Genomic DNA, 15,470 nt, shown 5'->3' on the forward strand with positions numbered 1-15,470 from the left:
GAGAATTTACCCAAATTAAGGAATCTCGTGAATATCAATTTATTTATGTGTGATTGCAGCAGAATGTGCATTTTCATGTTCTTAATCTTCCTTTGGACATTGGTCACTGCTTTATCATTGATAGTTCTTATGTTTCAATTGCCAAGAACTTTATTTTCATTGTCTTCTTCAACATTTCGTCAACAGGTGACACCATTTGCTATGCTCTCACACGCTGCAGCTGGAATAAGAGGATCAACATTGGTAAGGTCAAAGATTCTCATTCCATTTTTTTTTTCCTTTTGGATATTAGTGGAAAATTTTTAAAATATAACCCTTGATTTTCCTGTATCCCATCACAGGCAATGTATGGATTCATGCAAGTTGATATAAACATAAAATTTAATAAATATCTGTATGCTAATAACCGTTTATGATCATGCTGAAAGTTAGAAACAAATATAAGCAACGTGGAAAACTTATCAGTTTATGCTGCAGGTATTTGTGCTTGATTTGATTACTTTTTGCTTGGTGCAATTGTAAAGGCCTCGGTGTTTAGTTTAGTGTGAACATGCAGGTCTAATAATAACAAAAAATAAAAAATATGAAGAAGACAATGTCATCCAAAGGGATTGCCCCCATTTTGGTCTAATAATAACCCAGACCCCTGTAACATCAATGGGGGCAATTTTGGCCACAATATTCTCCAACCAAGAAAGCAATATCAGAATAATGGTTCCAGACCTTTCTGTTCAACTCAAAAATAAATTAACTTATAATTTCACAGCCATTCCCATAAATATAATTTTGATTTCTGACAAACAAATAAGGTATGTGTACAGTACTTTTGAGATCACATAGTATGAATAAATATCAAAGTTCTGTTTCATTCAAGCTAGAACAAACTCCTTTTGCTTACAATAGACATGTTTATAAACCAAATTCAATATTATATCACATAATTCATGACCATATAGTCAATTTTCTGTTAGGAATAGAACCCCAATTTAAAATAACATTATGCCAATAGGTGTTTAAACAATCATCTAAGTATCGCTGACCTCTAATTCCAGTTCTGCATGCCAGGTTGTTCTGGGAGATAATGAGCAGAAACTGGTTCAATGAGAGAAGAATAGTTTTGGCCTCGGAGAGAGAGGATGACTTATTGAGAGAGTTCATGAAAAGGCAAAGAATTGGACATTAGTTAAGAATTGTAGGCAAGTAATCTTATTAACACTTTTTTTTTCTTTTTCCTTTTTTAAATGTTGTGACTGAGGAGGATGAACTAGACACTTACTACTATTTTTGGTCTCAAAGGTACCGACTGAACACACACACAGTTAATGAAATGTTTGATTCTTTAATGAGAAATGGGTGTTAATTTTTTTATTTATAAAATGGGTTTTTCTATATTATGAGTTTTTCTATTGTTTGCTAAATACTCATAAATATATACAGATCTATAAATACTTCTGAGTTTGCTAAATACTCTTTAAATACTTATATGGATTTTCCTATATTTATTGGGCTTTTTGTGTTTTTCTATTTTTTTCCCCATTTATTTGGGAGTGGGGATTGGTAAGTTGTGATAAAAATATATATATGTAGTTTTAGCATTGCCTATTGCTTTTTTAAGACCCTATAAACAATTGCCCCCTTACTGTATGCTGTTGATTTGTTGTTTTATCCATTGAATTTTATTATATCAGTTTAGTCTTATAGTTTATTTAATTTCAATCTAAATTTTGTTGGCTGCTGCCCATGAGCTAACCAAATAGATCCAAAGGGGCTGGTTTGATATTTTGCTTACGGTCATGTATTGCTTAACAAATATGGAAAATTTATTTGAGGTTGGAAGCAAAATGAATCTGAATGGGTGTAGGTGAACATTGAAGAAGATGATGGAGGGTTACATACACAAAATTGATGGGACTAAAGTGATATAATAAATGGCTTTGGATTTTTGGAAGAAAATAAATGGGGGTTTTTTAAGCTGTATTGATTTGTAAATGATGGGAGAATTAAGTTAGTTAGAGTTTATTGTTGAATTACCAAGCGAAGAGTTTGCTTTTTGAATTTTATTTTATTAAATTCTTTCTTAAGAACACGTCTTTCTTAAATTTTCCCTATAACCTTATGTGATCAATTAAAGGAAGTTTCAAAAAGAAAGAGTTGAAAAAAATAAAATCCAAAGAAAATATTGACTGATTTTTATAAATTAATATTTTTATCAATCATTAATTTGTATCTGTGTTGATAATGTGCTTTGTTTGTTTGTAGTGTTTCCATTGGGTAACCAATTATTATTTTGCAACAATGTTTGTGTTTGGTTTGAATTGGTGGTCTATAAAAAAAGCATTTCATTTGTGTGACAATGCGTGTGTTTGTTTTGAATTGGGTAGTCTATTTTAATTATCATATTGGCTTTTTTTTCTGTATTTTACAGGTGGATGAAGACTACAAGTGAATGGTAATATTAACTCTCTTTTTACAGGTCTACATTTTTTCAGGCTTAAGTTTTTCTTATCTCTAATAATTTTGTATTTATTATTGTGTAAACTAAATGTGCACTTCTTTGATTGATGAGTGTTGAAAGAGGGGCAATCTCGAGTGAGCAACAATCTCGAGGGCAAAATTTATACTATTTTTGGTTTTATCGTTGACAAACTTTGAAAATAATTGACGTTGTATAAAGTTAAAGATTATGGCAAATTAACGTTGTGTAAACTTATACAAATTTGGTTTGGTTTGAGAGGTAAACATTTTGAGGTGTTTGTAATTTAGATTTTGATCAATAATACTATTTTCGTATTGGCATGGTGTGCTCCAAAGGGAGAACACCATTTTGTTGTTCCTTTTATTTGAAGTTGTGTTTATAATAAAGGGGATCCCCTTGCTCAAATGTATGTTATCTATTCATTTTTTGTATATCATGAGAAAACAGATTAGGTATACTTGATTCTTAGTGTTCCTAGCTTAAGAGAGAATGGCATATGAAAATTATTCAAACAAAATATTATTTACACCGTGCCTTTAGGCACGGACATACACTAGTATAACTATATTTCATAGTTTACTTATTTTTTATTTTTATTTTTTAATTTTTATTTAAATTCATGCTCCAAACCTATCATTAGTGGTCTTTTTTCCATAATTATGACAAATTTTATTTTTTCAATCTGTCTTCTTTAGATGATTCTAAAAAGTATATTTTTTTTTTTTGAAAAATCCTCAAAACAATTTTAAAAATCAAAAAAACCCACACAAAAAAACAAACACCACTAATTTTTTTTAAAAAACAATTCAATTTATCCCGTTGGGTGTAATTTAGAAACCAAAAACTTTTTCAAATTTTTTTATGAAAAGTTAATTAAAAGACAAAAATAAGTCAATAAAAAGTCACAAAAAAAAAAATCAAACCCCCAAATTATCTAAAAATTAGAAGAGATGTTTTTTAACTTTTACTTTCTAATTATCAAATTTTAATTTATAATAAATTACACCAAATAAAACCAAAATCACATGAGAAAGTATTTTATAAAATAGATAAGTCACAAAATTTAAGTTAGTGTACTATCCTATGCATTATTTATTAGTGAAAGATTATATGCACTTATAACTAAAACATAAAATTATATAATTTTATATTTTTTAAGTCATAACTAAAATATTGTCATAACTAAAAAAGAAAAATTGATCATAACTAAAGAAGAAAATGACATAATTAAAAATGCATATATAGTATAATTTCCTTATTTATTATGTTGTAAATGTGAGTGGAGTTTTGAAAAGTTGGTAAAAAACCAACTTTTTGACTTTTTTGTGTAAAAAAGTAGAGGCGATGTGATCTAAAAAAATCAAAAAATTGACTTTGTACCGGCTTGCCAAAAAACCAATTTAGATGGTGATTGTTTAACCACATCAAATTTTAGTCTTACTTTTTCATCACACAATAAATCATGAATAGAAAAATATAGGTTAAATTATATTTTTTTACAATTATAGTTTAATTCAAATTTTGCTTTAGTTTGTATCGTTTCAATTTAAATAATTTAATCCCTACACTTTTGTACCAATTTCACTTTGATCATTCCATCTAAATGTTCGTTAAATTTTTCTACCTTGGTTTCATAAAATCATTAGTTTTAACCTCTAGTTTAAACAAAATAAAGAAATTAAAATTAAACTTAAAGAGTAAGAACAAAATTGTTCGATTTAAAATAATAAAGACTGAAGTAAAATTTAAATCAAATTACATAAATTAAAAGTATAATTTATCAAAAAGTGTATCACATCAATTTAATCATTTGACATACTCTCTCAAGTTAGGGGTGTGGGTTAATTTGAAAATTCTATTTATACATAAAATTCATATAAAAAATTTCGTAATAATAATAATAATAATAATAATAATAATAATAATAATAATGTGGCAATGTCATTATTGTAAATGAACTCATTTATATAGGTGTTTTATTTTAAAATGAAACATTTATATTTAGCTACATCATTATATATGAAAATATTTTATATGAATATTTTGTATAATTTTTTTATTTATATATCATTACCCGTGTTATTAGATGGGCTAAGAATAGAGTAGATGTAGTTAAGTTTTTTTAAAAAATTATCACTCAATAAAAGATTAATTAGAAATATAAGAAATATTACCGTAACACTACAAGAATTTACACATTTTGCGACCACTTTTACCGACTAAAAAAATTTTGGTCGCAAAAAAATGACGTTTGGCGACCAAATATTAATTAGTCGCGAATGATCATTAATTTTGGCGACCAAATTTTATTGGTCGCAGAAGGTTATATTTTGGCGACCAAAAAATATGTTGGTCGCAAAAAGTGGTATACTTATGCCGACCAACTACAAATTTGGTCGCGGAATGTCACATATTTTCTGGCGACCAAAAATTTGGTCGCGAAAAACTTATTTTCAGCAACCAAAAAAAATTAGTCGCCAAATTAGTACTTTTAGCGACTAATATTTTAGTCGCCGTTGATTGAGATTTGGCGACTAAAAAAATTTGTCGGCGAAAGAACCTATTTTTGCGACTAATTTGAGAGTTTGGTCGCCAAAAGTTTGGGGGGAAATTTGAATCGTGGGGCGGGAATTGAATTTCAGAAAAAAAATTGCAGATTGGGGTAATTTTCTACTTCACACACTGTTGATGCATCAATCGAACCCAGATTGGGCTAATTTGGTTTAACTCGTCTCCTCCCATTCCCTCTCTGTCTCTCTCTCCCTATCTGTTCTTCTTTCCTACCCTTCCTCTTGCGCTCGCTCCCGACGCTGGCCTCCATTTCTGCCTCTCCCCCATTCTCTCTTAGTGTCTTCAAGTCGCAATCCTCCCACTCGCAAGGTAGGGTTTCCGATTGTGAATCGCGACACTGTGCTTCGATTGGGTCACCGAAGGCTAGGGTTTCCACCACCACAGCCACCGTCATCATCATCAGCTTCCTCAAATTCTACATTGACGCCGCTGTCTTCTCTTTCTCTCTCTGCTTCGAACCCCCATGGGAGCTCTCCGGTACCTCTCTCCCTCTCTCTCTCTTTCTCTCTATGCTTCTCTATGCTTCAAGTAAATCGATATTTGTTGGTGGAATTGAGGTAATGGTAAAGACTGATTATTGTCAATAATCAGTCAAGTAAATCGATTACAGAGTGGAATTGAGGTAATGCTTTTCCTGATACTTTGAGGGTTGCTTTGCAATTATTGATGTTTGGATGTTTATCTATACAATGCAGGCATATCTTTACTTTAGGGTCAATGAAGATATTGAATTTTATTTTATTTTATTTTATTTTTTAAAAATTCAGGTTATTGATTATCCTATCCGATCCAATTCAATAGAAATAAACTAGGGGCTTTGACTACAGAGCACTTGGATCTTTGATTTTGAAGTTTTTCATGTGGAATTTAGGTTTCTGTTAGGGTTCTGTTATTGGTATGTTGTTCTAATGTTATTGGTATGTTGTTCTAATGTGTCTGAAACTGAGGTTTTTTGTTTACATCATAACCATATAGTAGGAGTAATTACATAACCTTCATTTGTGTTGAATTCTGTTGGGTTCCTTTGAGAGATGCGTCAATTGCTTTGTTTGGTCCAGTGACAAAGCATAGCAAAGGCAGAACATCATCAAATATTGAACTTATTACTTGCTATCTGGTTTCCAACTTTGTAAAGGCTGTAAAAGCCTTCTAAGACAATTGGGGTTTCTTCCAAATTTAAGTCATACCATGCATGTTTCGCTTGCCTGCTAATATGTAAATTCTAATTTGAATCTTTTTTATAAAAAAAAGTTGGTAGCATATTCTGTTGTTTGTACATATAGTTTTCCTTACAAAGCCTTATTATGATTCATGTGCTTTGCTAACTGGCAAGTTCCTTCCACTCCTATGAAGGTTTTCTCCAACAATATGGGAAAGAAATCTGAGCCCGTCATAACAAAATGCAAGGAGAGCGAAAACTGGACAAAAGTTACATTTAAGCCTGACTTATCAAAATTCAATATGACTCATCTTGAAGATGATGTTGTTGCCCTGATGAAAAAGCGGGTGATTGACTTGGCGGGATGCCTTGGAAAGACTGTGAAGGTTGAGCTTAATGGGCAACGTATTCTAGTAAAGTCTTTTCTTGACTATGTTAATCTCTACCTTCAATCTGCCTCCAAAGCCAGACTAGATGCCCTCCCAGGGTTTTCATTTCAATATTTATTGATTCATTTTACTTCTCATAATTTTAATCAAAATACTATTCAAATTCAACAATTTCATCAGGATTGCTGAAAAGGTTAATGATAGGTGGGAGATAGTAGTCCTTCCAAGCTTAGGTTAGGAATATAATTCTACTTGTTCCATTTTTTTTGCCAAATTAATAAACATTTAAACTTTTTAGGATGAGCCTCATCATAAAATGTTCACTAAGTTAAATATTCATCTTTGAATTGGGCATCATTGGCTGATCTGATCTGGAATTTGTCCAGGAGAGTAGTGATTAGTCGCCCAATTGGCAGCATAAAGCTCTTGTAAAATTTCATTCTATTGGTGATCAAACACACAATGGAATTGATCACCTAAACTTCTTGTTCAATGCTAGATTGCATAGTTAATTAAGTAGTGATAATTAGTAGGAAGCTTTCTCGATTGAATTTACAAGAAATCCTCAGTGATAGAACCCCCTGTGGCAGGGCAACTAGTACGTCGACAAGCAGAACACCCCAATCCATTGACTTGTCAGGGGTCTGACCTTTTCATCCCTCTTCCCTAATAAAATATAATGTCTTGATTTTCTTCAAAATATTGAAAAAAGAAAAAGAAAATTAGTAATTCTCCATGATGTATAGGGACAACATTAGGCAAACCATTTTTGGAAGGAAAAGGACTCTGGTCATGTCTTTTTGGTGCCTTCTGATGCCATGCAGTACTCATGATGCTGTCAACAGAATCATGTAACTGCTTTTTCTTGTCATGGTTAGATATGTTGCAGCTGATGTGGTAGAAGCTTTGTTGGTTCCCAACAAGGAAAATGTACATATACTCTTTACTTATCAAAATAAAATAAAATAAAATAAAATTCATCCAAACAGAGAAGGAAGAACTTCATTATTTGCAACAGGTTACTATTTTAATCCTCAATCATTTGAAACAAGCGTTTTTATTTTAACTTAATTTTTTATACATGGTATTTTGTGGGTATGGAATGCTTACTCATGGTTACTATTATCTCAGGAGGAAGAATGGCTGGAAAAGTTATTGGCAAACGACAGATGGCTTCCTTTGATTTTGAGCTTATTGAAGGTGATGTTGGTCAAATAAGGACTGTTGAAGCATCACCAAACCAGATTAGTCCATGGATTGACCCTGCAACAATAAAACTGAGACACAGAATTGGGAGGGGTCCTTTTGGTGATCTATGGCTAGCAACTCATCATCAAGCAACTGAAGATGACGAGTATCATGAAGTGGCTATCAAGATGTTGCATCCAATTAAGGAAGATAATGTTAAGGTTGTATTAGATAAGTTCAATGATTTGTTTTCTAAATGTCAAGGCTTAAAGGGTGTTTGTTGGTTGCATGGCATTTCGATTATTAGTGGAAAGGTAAGTCTTTTATCTGAATTTGTTTATAATTTTGATATATTTCCACCCTTTTTGCTAAACGTTGTTTGTCCTTCCAGATATGTATTGTCATGAAATTCTATGAGGGATCAGTTGGTGACAAAATGGGTAGCCTTAAAGGGGGAAAACTCTCATTGCATAATATTTTGAGGTGATGTTTACTTCATGCGGACATGAACATATGCTTTTATGGTTTTCACCCTTAGTGCCTAATATGGTGAAGTGCCTAATATGCTTTCATGGTGTTTTTAACAGGTATGGGATGGATTTGGCTCAGGGAATTATGGAACTGCATTCAAAAGAGATTTTAGTTCTTAACCTCAAACCTTTTAATTTCCTTTTGAATGAAAATGAGGGGGCAGTTCTTGGAGATTTAGGGATTCCTTATGTGTTGCTCGGAATTCCATTGCTAAGTTCAGATATGGCTCGAAGACTTGGAACCCCAAACTACATGGCTCCAGAGCAATGGCAACCAGAAGTAAGAGGTCCAATATCCTTTGAAACTGATTCGTGGGGGTTTGGTTGCAGCATTGTGGAGATGTTCACTGGAATTCAGCCTTGGCGTGGAAAGTCTGTGGATGAATTATATAACTTAGTTGTTAAAAAACAAGAGAAACCACAAATTCCCAGTGGCCTTCCTCCTGCTGTTGAGAATGTCATAATTGGGTGTTTTGAGTATGACCTCCGAAGTCGTCCTGTGATGGCAGACATCCTACTTGCTTTTAAAAGGTATCTTTTTTGTTTACTGAATATGAAAGAAAATAAAACCTCAACAGTTGATTATTGGATGAGTTATTCTATGGATATATGATATATATTGACTCAAGAAAAAGCAAATGATGAGGTCCTACAGGTATGATGTGGAGGGTTTATTGAAAAGAAGAGGAGTGAGTTTTCATATTTATATGGTTATGGATGAACTTATTGTGGATATAAAAGAGAACAACCCAATTATCTGTTGTTTGTTGATTAGTTTGTATTCATGAAACTATGGTAGGGTTTTTATCTGAAGTGAAAAGTATGAAAAGATAATACTCAGTCTGGTGGTTATGAGTTAAGTTGGACTTAACAAGATGTATGATATAACTTTAGTAAATTCAAAATAGAAATTAGGATGGTGAACACGTTTGTTGTTGGTGGTCAATTGTTCACAAGGCAGGCAATTATAAGAAGAAGTTATCTATAAACCTAAACTAGGATGAGTGGAATGAAAATGCTTTTGAGTGTGGTAATCAATACTTTCCAAGTCCAAAGAAAAGGTTTATTAAAGAGGTTTAGAACTAGTTATGCATTGTAATACAGAAAGTTGAGTACTTCCCCCCCCCCAAAAAAAAAAAAAAGTAATACAAAATGTTGAGTGAAAGACTGGAGATCAACTAAATTTGCACCTGAAGGGGCCTGAATAGGCAAGACCCTAGGTACTACTAGCCAATTAAAGATTTAATAATTCGATCAAATATGCTAGTCAATATCTATGAATCAATCCAAAAGGCAACCATACTAGAGAAGTCACCGATTTACATGGAAAGCCTTGGGAGCAATAATTTCCATAAAAATTATAATAATAAAAAAAAAACCATGTACCTTACCAGAATAAGAATCTGTTAATAATTTAGGGTTCATTACAGTAACAATTCCCGTTTTTCACACAATAAGTTCTAAAACTTGTTAAAGATTGAAAGTAAGTGAATTAGGTGTATTTTTTTTCCCGATTAAAAACACGTACTCTAAAACTAATGTGATATTCAACCAAACCTACTTTTTGTCTATGGAAATTTCCAATACAACAGTACATTTAACTAGGGTTGTTCAAGGGTCGGATCATATTGTTTTTCTTGTCAACCGACCCAACCCGATTATGACGGGTTAAAAATGTAATCATGCAATTTTGACCGATGTGGTGTTCGAAATCAACCGTTCTAAAATTCATTGTGGTCAGATTTGGGCAGACTGCACTGTCACAAAAAATCACAAACGCAAGAATAAAAAACCAAAATCTAAAACCCCACCCCCCCTCCCCCAAAAAAAAAAAAATAAAATAAAATAAAATTCATGGGAAGAACATCTCAGAACAAAAAATGAAAAGAAAAAGGGAAGGTGGTTTCCATAGAACAACAAAATTAGATTAAAGGGGAAAACTCTCCAGTAATCAAAATGGGTCATCGACTCAGTTATTCAGTGACTTCAATATGCCTTCATCAGTTTTGCAAGTGGTTTCTAGCTTGACATCAATCACTAGGAATCACCCTTCATCATTGACCCCATGGATGTGGTATAGTAATCGGAAAGATCGGAGTGGGGGAGTGTTTTGTGGGGGAGGGGGTTTCAAGGGTGATGGAGAGAGAATGTGAACACATAAGAGAGAGAGAGAGAGAGAGAGAGAGAGAGAGAGAGAGAGAGAGAGAGAAGGTTGTCAGGTGAGGATCTCTTAGAGATTATGTGTAATCTGGATGGCCAATAAAACAATGCCACATATTCTTGTAATAATCATCAGTCGGTTGGTTGGGGTGTGTATCAATCCGATACCCGCCCAAAAAACCGAAATTTTGTATTCCTACCCGCAGCCGACCATTCCATGCCATTGAGCCGACCGTTCCGTTAATTTTCGGATCGGATTGGTCGGGCTGGGCAAGTGATTTGAGTTTTTGTACAGCCCTACATTTGACATTGAATAAGTTAGAGACAGACATGTTAACCAGTCAAGACCTGAATCAGGATTTCAACATACATGAATGGCAGTACAAGTGGTGCTATAATGGGAAATTAGAAATGGGTGATTTTAAAGATGAAATAAGAGGAGTTTAGCTAATATGATTTCTCATGTTGTATCTAGACTAATCAATGCTCCAAGTGATTTGATTAGTTGAAGTTGTCAAAAAGATTGGTAGAAGGCCATGGAGAGACTTGAACGCAACCTGAATAGTGTGTCTCACAGTGAAAATGATTAGACAATTGAAAACTTTCAAGTCAAACAAATCTCTTAAAGACTCTTACAAGATAAATCATTTTTATATTTTTATTTAGCAAATGGAATCTAAAATTGAAGACTTGAAGGTTCCAGCTTTATGTTTTGAACCTGGGTACTGTAAGCACATGAAATGTCTTAATCCGAGGATAAAGACAGAGTTGTTAGTTTATACGTATTTATCTCCCTACACTGTCATCTATAAATCCATAGTGCTTACAATTTCATATTACATGGATTTTTTGGTCAGTACTTAATCCTATGGATTGTTCGTATCCTTTCCATTTGTCATTGTGTGATGTAAAATTGATATGAGAATAGTATTTAAAATAATTATTGATGACATTAGAATAGTAGTGTTTGGAAATTGGAAGTACTATATGAAGGTGGGAGTTCTTTTTTAAGAGTGAGTTGGGAGGTTTGTAAAGTTGTGTTTAGAGACTGATCATTAAAAAATGACGTGTTTATGTTTTCTCTCATTAAGTGATTTTGAAACTTATAAAAATAATTATTATCAATTGAAATATTATTCTAAATCTGAAATGAGATAGGCTTGCACAAAATGGACCAATATAATGTTCTGCTATGGTCGTTGTCTAGACTCAATGGCTGAGTGAGAGGATGATTGAATGTCATAGTTACGTGAGTATGAAATAAGAGTGAGATTTAGAGCATGGGAGTGGTAACTAAACGATATCTTTTAGTTTCATAGATTCTACACACGTGCACGCATATATATATTACTTTGTTTATGTTTTGTGTTTTTATTGCGTGCATTTAGTTAAGGTATCTATTTCTGTCAAAAAATGTTCGATAAATAAATCGTTATGTACCTAATGGTTAACAATTATTCAGATTTCATATCCTAATTTGAATAACCATCATAACAATGTTACACAAAAGTTGAACCTTATAATATAAGGCATATTTAAACATTCCATGTGAATAATATCCTCCATTTTTCTTCAACATGAATAGAAACTTATCCTAATAATTTCTTTTATTGCATTTGAAACATTTCATAGGCCGCTAGTATGGAGATCTTGATTATAATATCTGTTTCTTTCTTCTTGTTTGTCTAGTGTAAGAATTTTGTTGTATGTTGTGGATTTCATTTCTGCTATCTATTATTGTTATGGCCCCATCTTCCTTCGATGCTCAATTTTAGAGAATGGCAATGTGACTTAAGTTCTTCGGAAAACCAAGATTGAAGGGATGGCACATCCAGATGTGCTCTCACAGTAGCTCACTAATTGGCATTTGATAAAGTTGCTATTTCAAGATTGTTTGGTCGTTGAGCAATTATTTCTCACTTGCTTGAGGTGTCCTTCATTTGAGAAAAAATAGAATATAGTTCTTGTGTCTTCCATATTTTTTATTGAAAAAATAAAATAAAAATAGAGCTGTAGAGAAATAGGGCTTTAGAAAGAAACATTTTCCAGCCAAAAAAGTACATAATTTGAGTACTTAATGCCATATGCTTGGGTTTAATCTATTTATTGCACTACCAAACAAAAGGGTACACTGGGATTGAAAATCTAGCAGACATTTCAGAATTACTGTAGATTTAAAATTTGTTTCTGCAATTGCTGTATCAAGATCATGATATTGTCTGTAGAAGTTGCGCATGACTGCATTCAAACAGTCAAATTTGAATTAAATCTTATCATGCATCTTTTTTTTTTCCCCACGAATATGAAGACGTGTTCTGTACGCTGCATTAAGCTTCTGATGCGTGGTAATTTATTTCAAGGAAAATTGCTAATTATTTGTTCAGTCCTTGTCCTTCATTTAAAATTGCTTGCAAATTTGCAGCTCTCAGAATGCAGTTCTTCAGGATGGAGGCTGGACAGGTCTCACTAGTAGAACAATAATAGACAAATCAAGTGGCAGTGGATACACACAGTGGTTTCTTTCAAAAGATCAACTCCAAGTGGGGGACATGGTACGGTCCAGGAAGCCATCTAACTCATGCGAACATGAAAACATGGATGTTCCAGAAGGGACTATAGTTGGTTTAGAACGTGACGCAGATCAAAATGGGTTTGTTTTAGTTCGGGTCCATGGGATCCACGACCCAATAAGAGTTCATGGATCTACATTGAAGCAGGTCACATTTGGTTTGGCAGCAGGGGATTGGGTACGTTTGAAGGAGGAAGACAAGAAGCACTCACCGGTGAGTATTCTTCATTCGATCCATCGCGATGGAAGTGTTGCTGTTGGGTTTATAGGAGGGGAGACCCTTTGGAAGGGTACTTACTCAGAGCTCCAGATGGCAGAATCGTATTGTGTGGGCCAGTTCGTGAGGCTGAAATCGAATGTCTGCTCAAGCTGCTCATCTACAACCCAAAGTTTAATCTAAAACTAAGAACATCAGAATCATTCATGTTTTAATTAATCTGTGGTATTATTCATTAAAATAAACTTTACCAACTTTATTAAAAAATCATATATAAAAGTGAACTGAATCAATGGAGCTTTGATAGTTAACTATGCCTATATTTGTTATGGCTGTTAGCTTATTAATCATTGTGTACTGAAATTTGCTGGTACAGCAACAGGTACAGTTTTATTATGCCACCTAGTTGTCTCAATACGATGTACATGTTTATAGGATTTAATTGATTTTTGCAAAGATACGGGTTTGCAATCCAGTGTTGCTGCCACTATCATGCTTCTCTGATTATTTTTTTTCCAATTCTGTTTCTTTATTAGGTGCCTTAGATCACTACTGCTTTGATGGATGCGAAGCGTGGCACGGAAGGGCGCAAGGATCTTTTTGATTGGCTATCAAGGCAACTTAGTGGATTAAGCAATTTTCTTGATGCTGTAAATCTGAATTATGTATTGTTTCAATTTGTTATGCTAGATGGATGTGACTTGTGAATGAAAACTTAGAATAGTTGTATTGTGTCGAATGTTAATGAATTATGTATTGTGTCGAATGTTAATGATTCAGTTAATTTGAATGATGTTTTAAATTATAGGTTTATTATGGATTGAATGAATTATTAGGAATTACAGGTGTATTGTTTTCCTGCTTTGGCGACCAATTTATTAGTCGCAACAAATAAATTATTTTTTTTCGCAAAAAATGACAATTGCCGACCAAGAGTTTTGGTCGCAAAAAATACATCTATTGCCGACCAAAACAACTCTTGGTCGTGGAAACTCACTTTTGCCGACCAAAAGTTTTGGTCGCGAAAAGTAATAAATGGCAACCAAAACTTTTTTTCGTCGTGGAATGTCACAATTGACGACCAAACTTTTTGGTCGCGGAATGTCACGATTGGCGACCAAAATTTTTTGGTCGCGGAATGTCATGATTGGCGACTAAAATTTTTGGTTGCGGAATGTCACAATTGGCGACCAAACTTTTTGGTCGTTGAATGTGATAATTGGCGACCAAACTTTTTAGTCGTTGAATGTGATAATTGGCGACCAAACTTTTTGGTCGGGAAAATATCACTTTTTGCGACCAAAGTGTTTTGGCGACAAAAAAAATTAGTCGCGGTAATTAAATATTTAGCGACCAAAAATTTAGTCGCGAAATTTAACTTTTGCCGACCAACCATAATTTTGGTCGCGAATTACTTTTGCCGACCCTCAATTGGCGACCAAAGTAGCGACCAAAAAAATTGGTCGCGGATAACTTTTGCCGACCAAAAATTGACTTTTAGCGACCAATTTTTTTGTTGCCAAAAGTGATAATTCTTGTAGTGTAACCTCACACTATAAAGTAGGTACAACATAACCACTATGCTAAAGACCCTAATTAGATGAAATTAGAAGTTTGTCAGTTTATTAGAAGTTTTATTGCGTTAATTCGATTTGAGATTTTGTAAGTTTTTGGACATAGCCCATTTACAGGAAAAATAAAAATAATTTGTAAATTGTGATTTTTTATATTTATTTTTAAAAAAATTAAATGATCTATTTTTAAAGGGAGTTTTTTTGATGAATCCATTTTCTAAGAGCTTTATTCTATGTAACCCATATTCTTTTTTACTATTCCATTAGGTCCAATTTGAGATAAGAAGACCAAAATACTTTTTTCATCTACTTATGTTCCATTTAGTTCACATTATTTTCTTATATTTCAATAAGTTCTATGGGTGACATAATTACCAAAATACCACTAATGTGAATGTTCACACCGTCAATGTGAATGTTCATATCGTCAATGTGTAGGGGCCCGGCCCATGTCGATCCTCGTGGGTGCTTGGAAAAATTCGAGTCGGGTCGGGCCGGCCCACAGGCCAAAAAAATAGGCCCGGCCCGGCCCGTTGATAATGTGAATATTCACATTGACAAGTTAACGTTCACATTGATATGAGTGTAAAATTGGCCCGCGGCCCAAAGCCAGCCCGCCGCCCGGGGCGGGGGCGGG

At 33.5% G+C, this 15,470-nt stretch overlaps 1 protein-coding gene across 5 annotated transcripts; it reads left to right on the forward strand.

Annotated features, from left to right (window-relative positions):
• Nucleotides 1-4,886: 4,886 nt before the first annotated feature.
• On the forward strand, nucleotides 4,887-14,055 carry LOC145820028 (protein KINASE OF THE OUTER CHLOROPLAST MEMBRANE 1-like). 5 transcript variants are annotated; one of them, XM_082914335.1, is made up of 7 exons: nucleotides 4,892-5,524; nucleotides 6,401-6,592; nucleotides 7,727-8,097; nucleotides 8,175-8,266; nucleotides 8,371-8,844; nucleotides 12,896-13,256; nucleotides 13,796-14,055. In XM_082914335.1, exons 2-7 carry the CDS (start codon nucleotides 6,571-6,573, stop codon nucleotides 13,802-13,804), a joined length of 1,329 nt encoding a protein of 442 aa, XP_082770461.1. In that variant the 5' UTR covers nucleotides 4,892-5,524; nucleotides 6,401-6,570; the 3' UTR covers nucleotides 13,805-14,055. The 5 variants fall into 5 exon arrangements, with proteins under 5 accessions (XP_082770458.1, XP_082770460.1, XP_082770459.1 ...); XM_082914332.1 differs by lacking the exon at nucleotides 13,796-14,055 and having other exon boundaries at nucleotides 4,887-5,524; nucleotides 12,896-13,451; XM_082914334.1 differs by lacking the exon at nucleotides 13,796-14,055 and having other exon boundaries at nucleotides 4,889-5,524; nucleotides 6,401-6,619; nucleotides 12,896-13,451.
• The last annotated feature ends 1,415 nt before the right edge of the window (nucleotides 14,056-15,470 follow it).

Source organism: Camellia sinensis, chromosome 2, assembly GCF_055761805.1.
Source record: "Camellia sinensis isolate YWXY chromosome 2, ASM5576180v1, whole genome shotgun sequence".
Classification (NCBI taxonomy): Eukaryota; Viridiplantae; Streptophyta; class Magnoliopsida; order Ericales; family Theaceae; genus Camellia; species Camellia sinensis.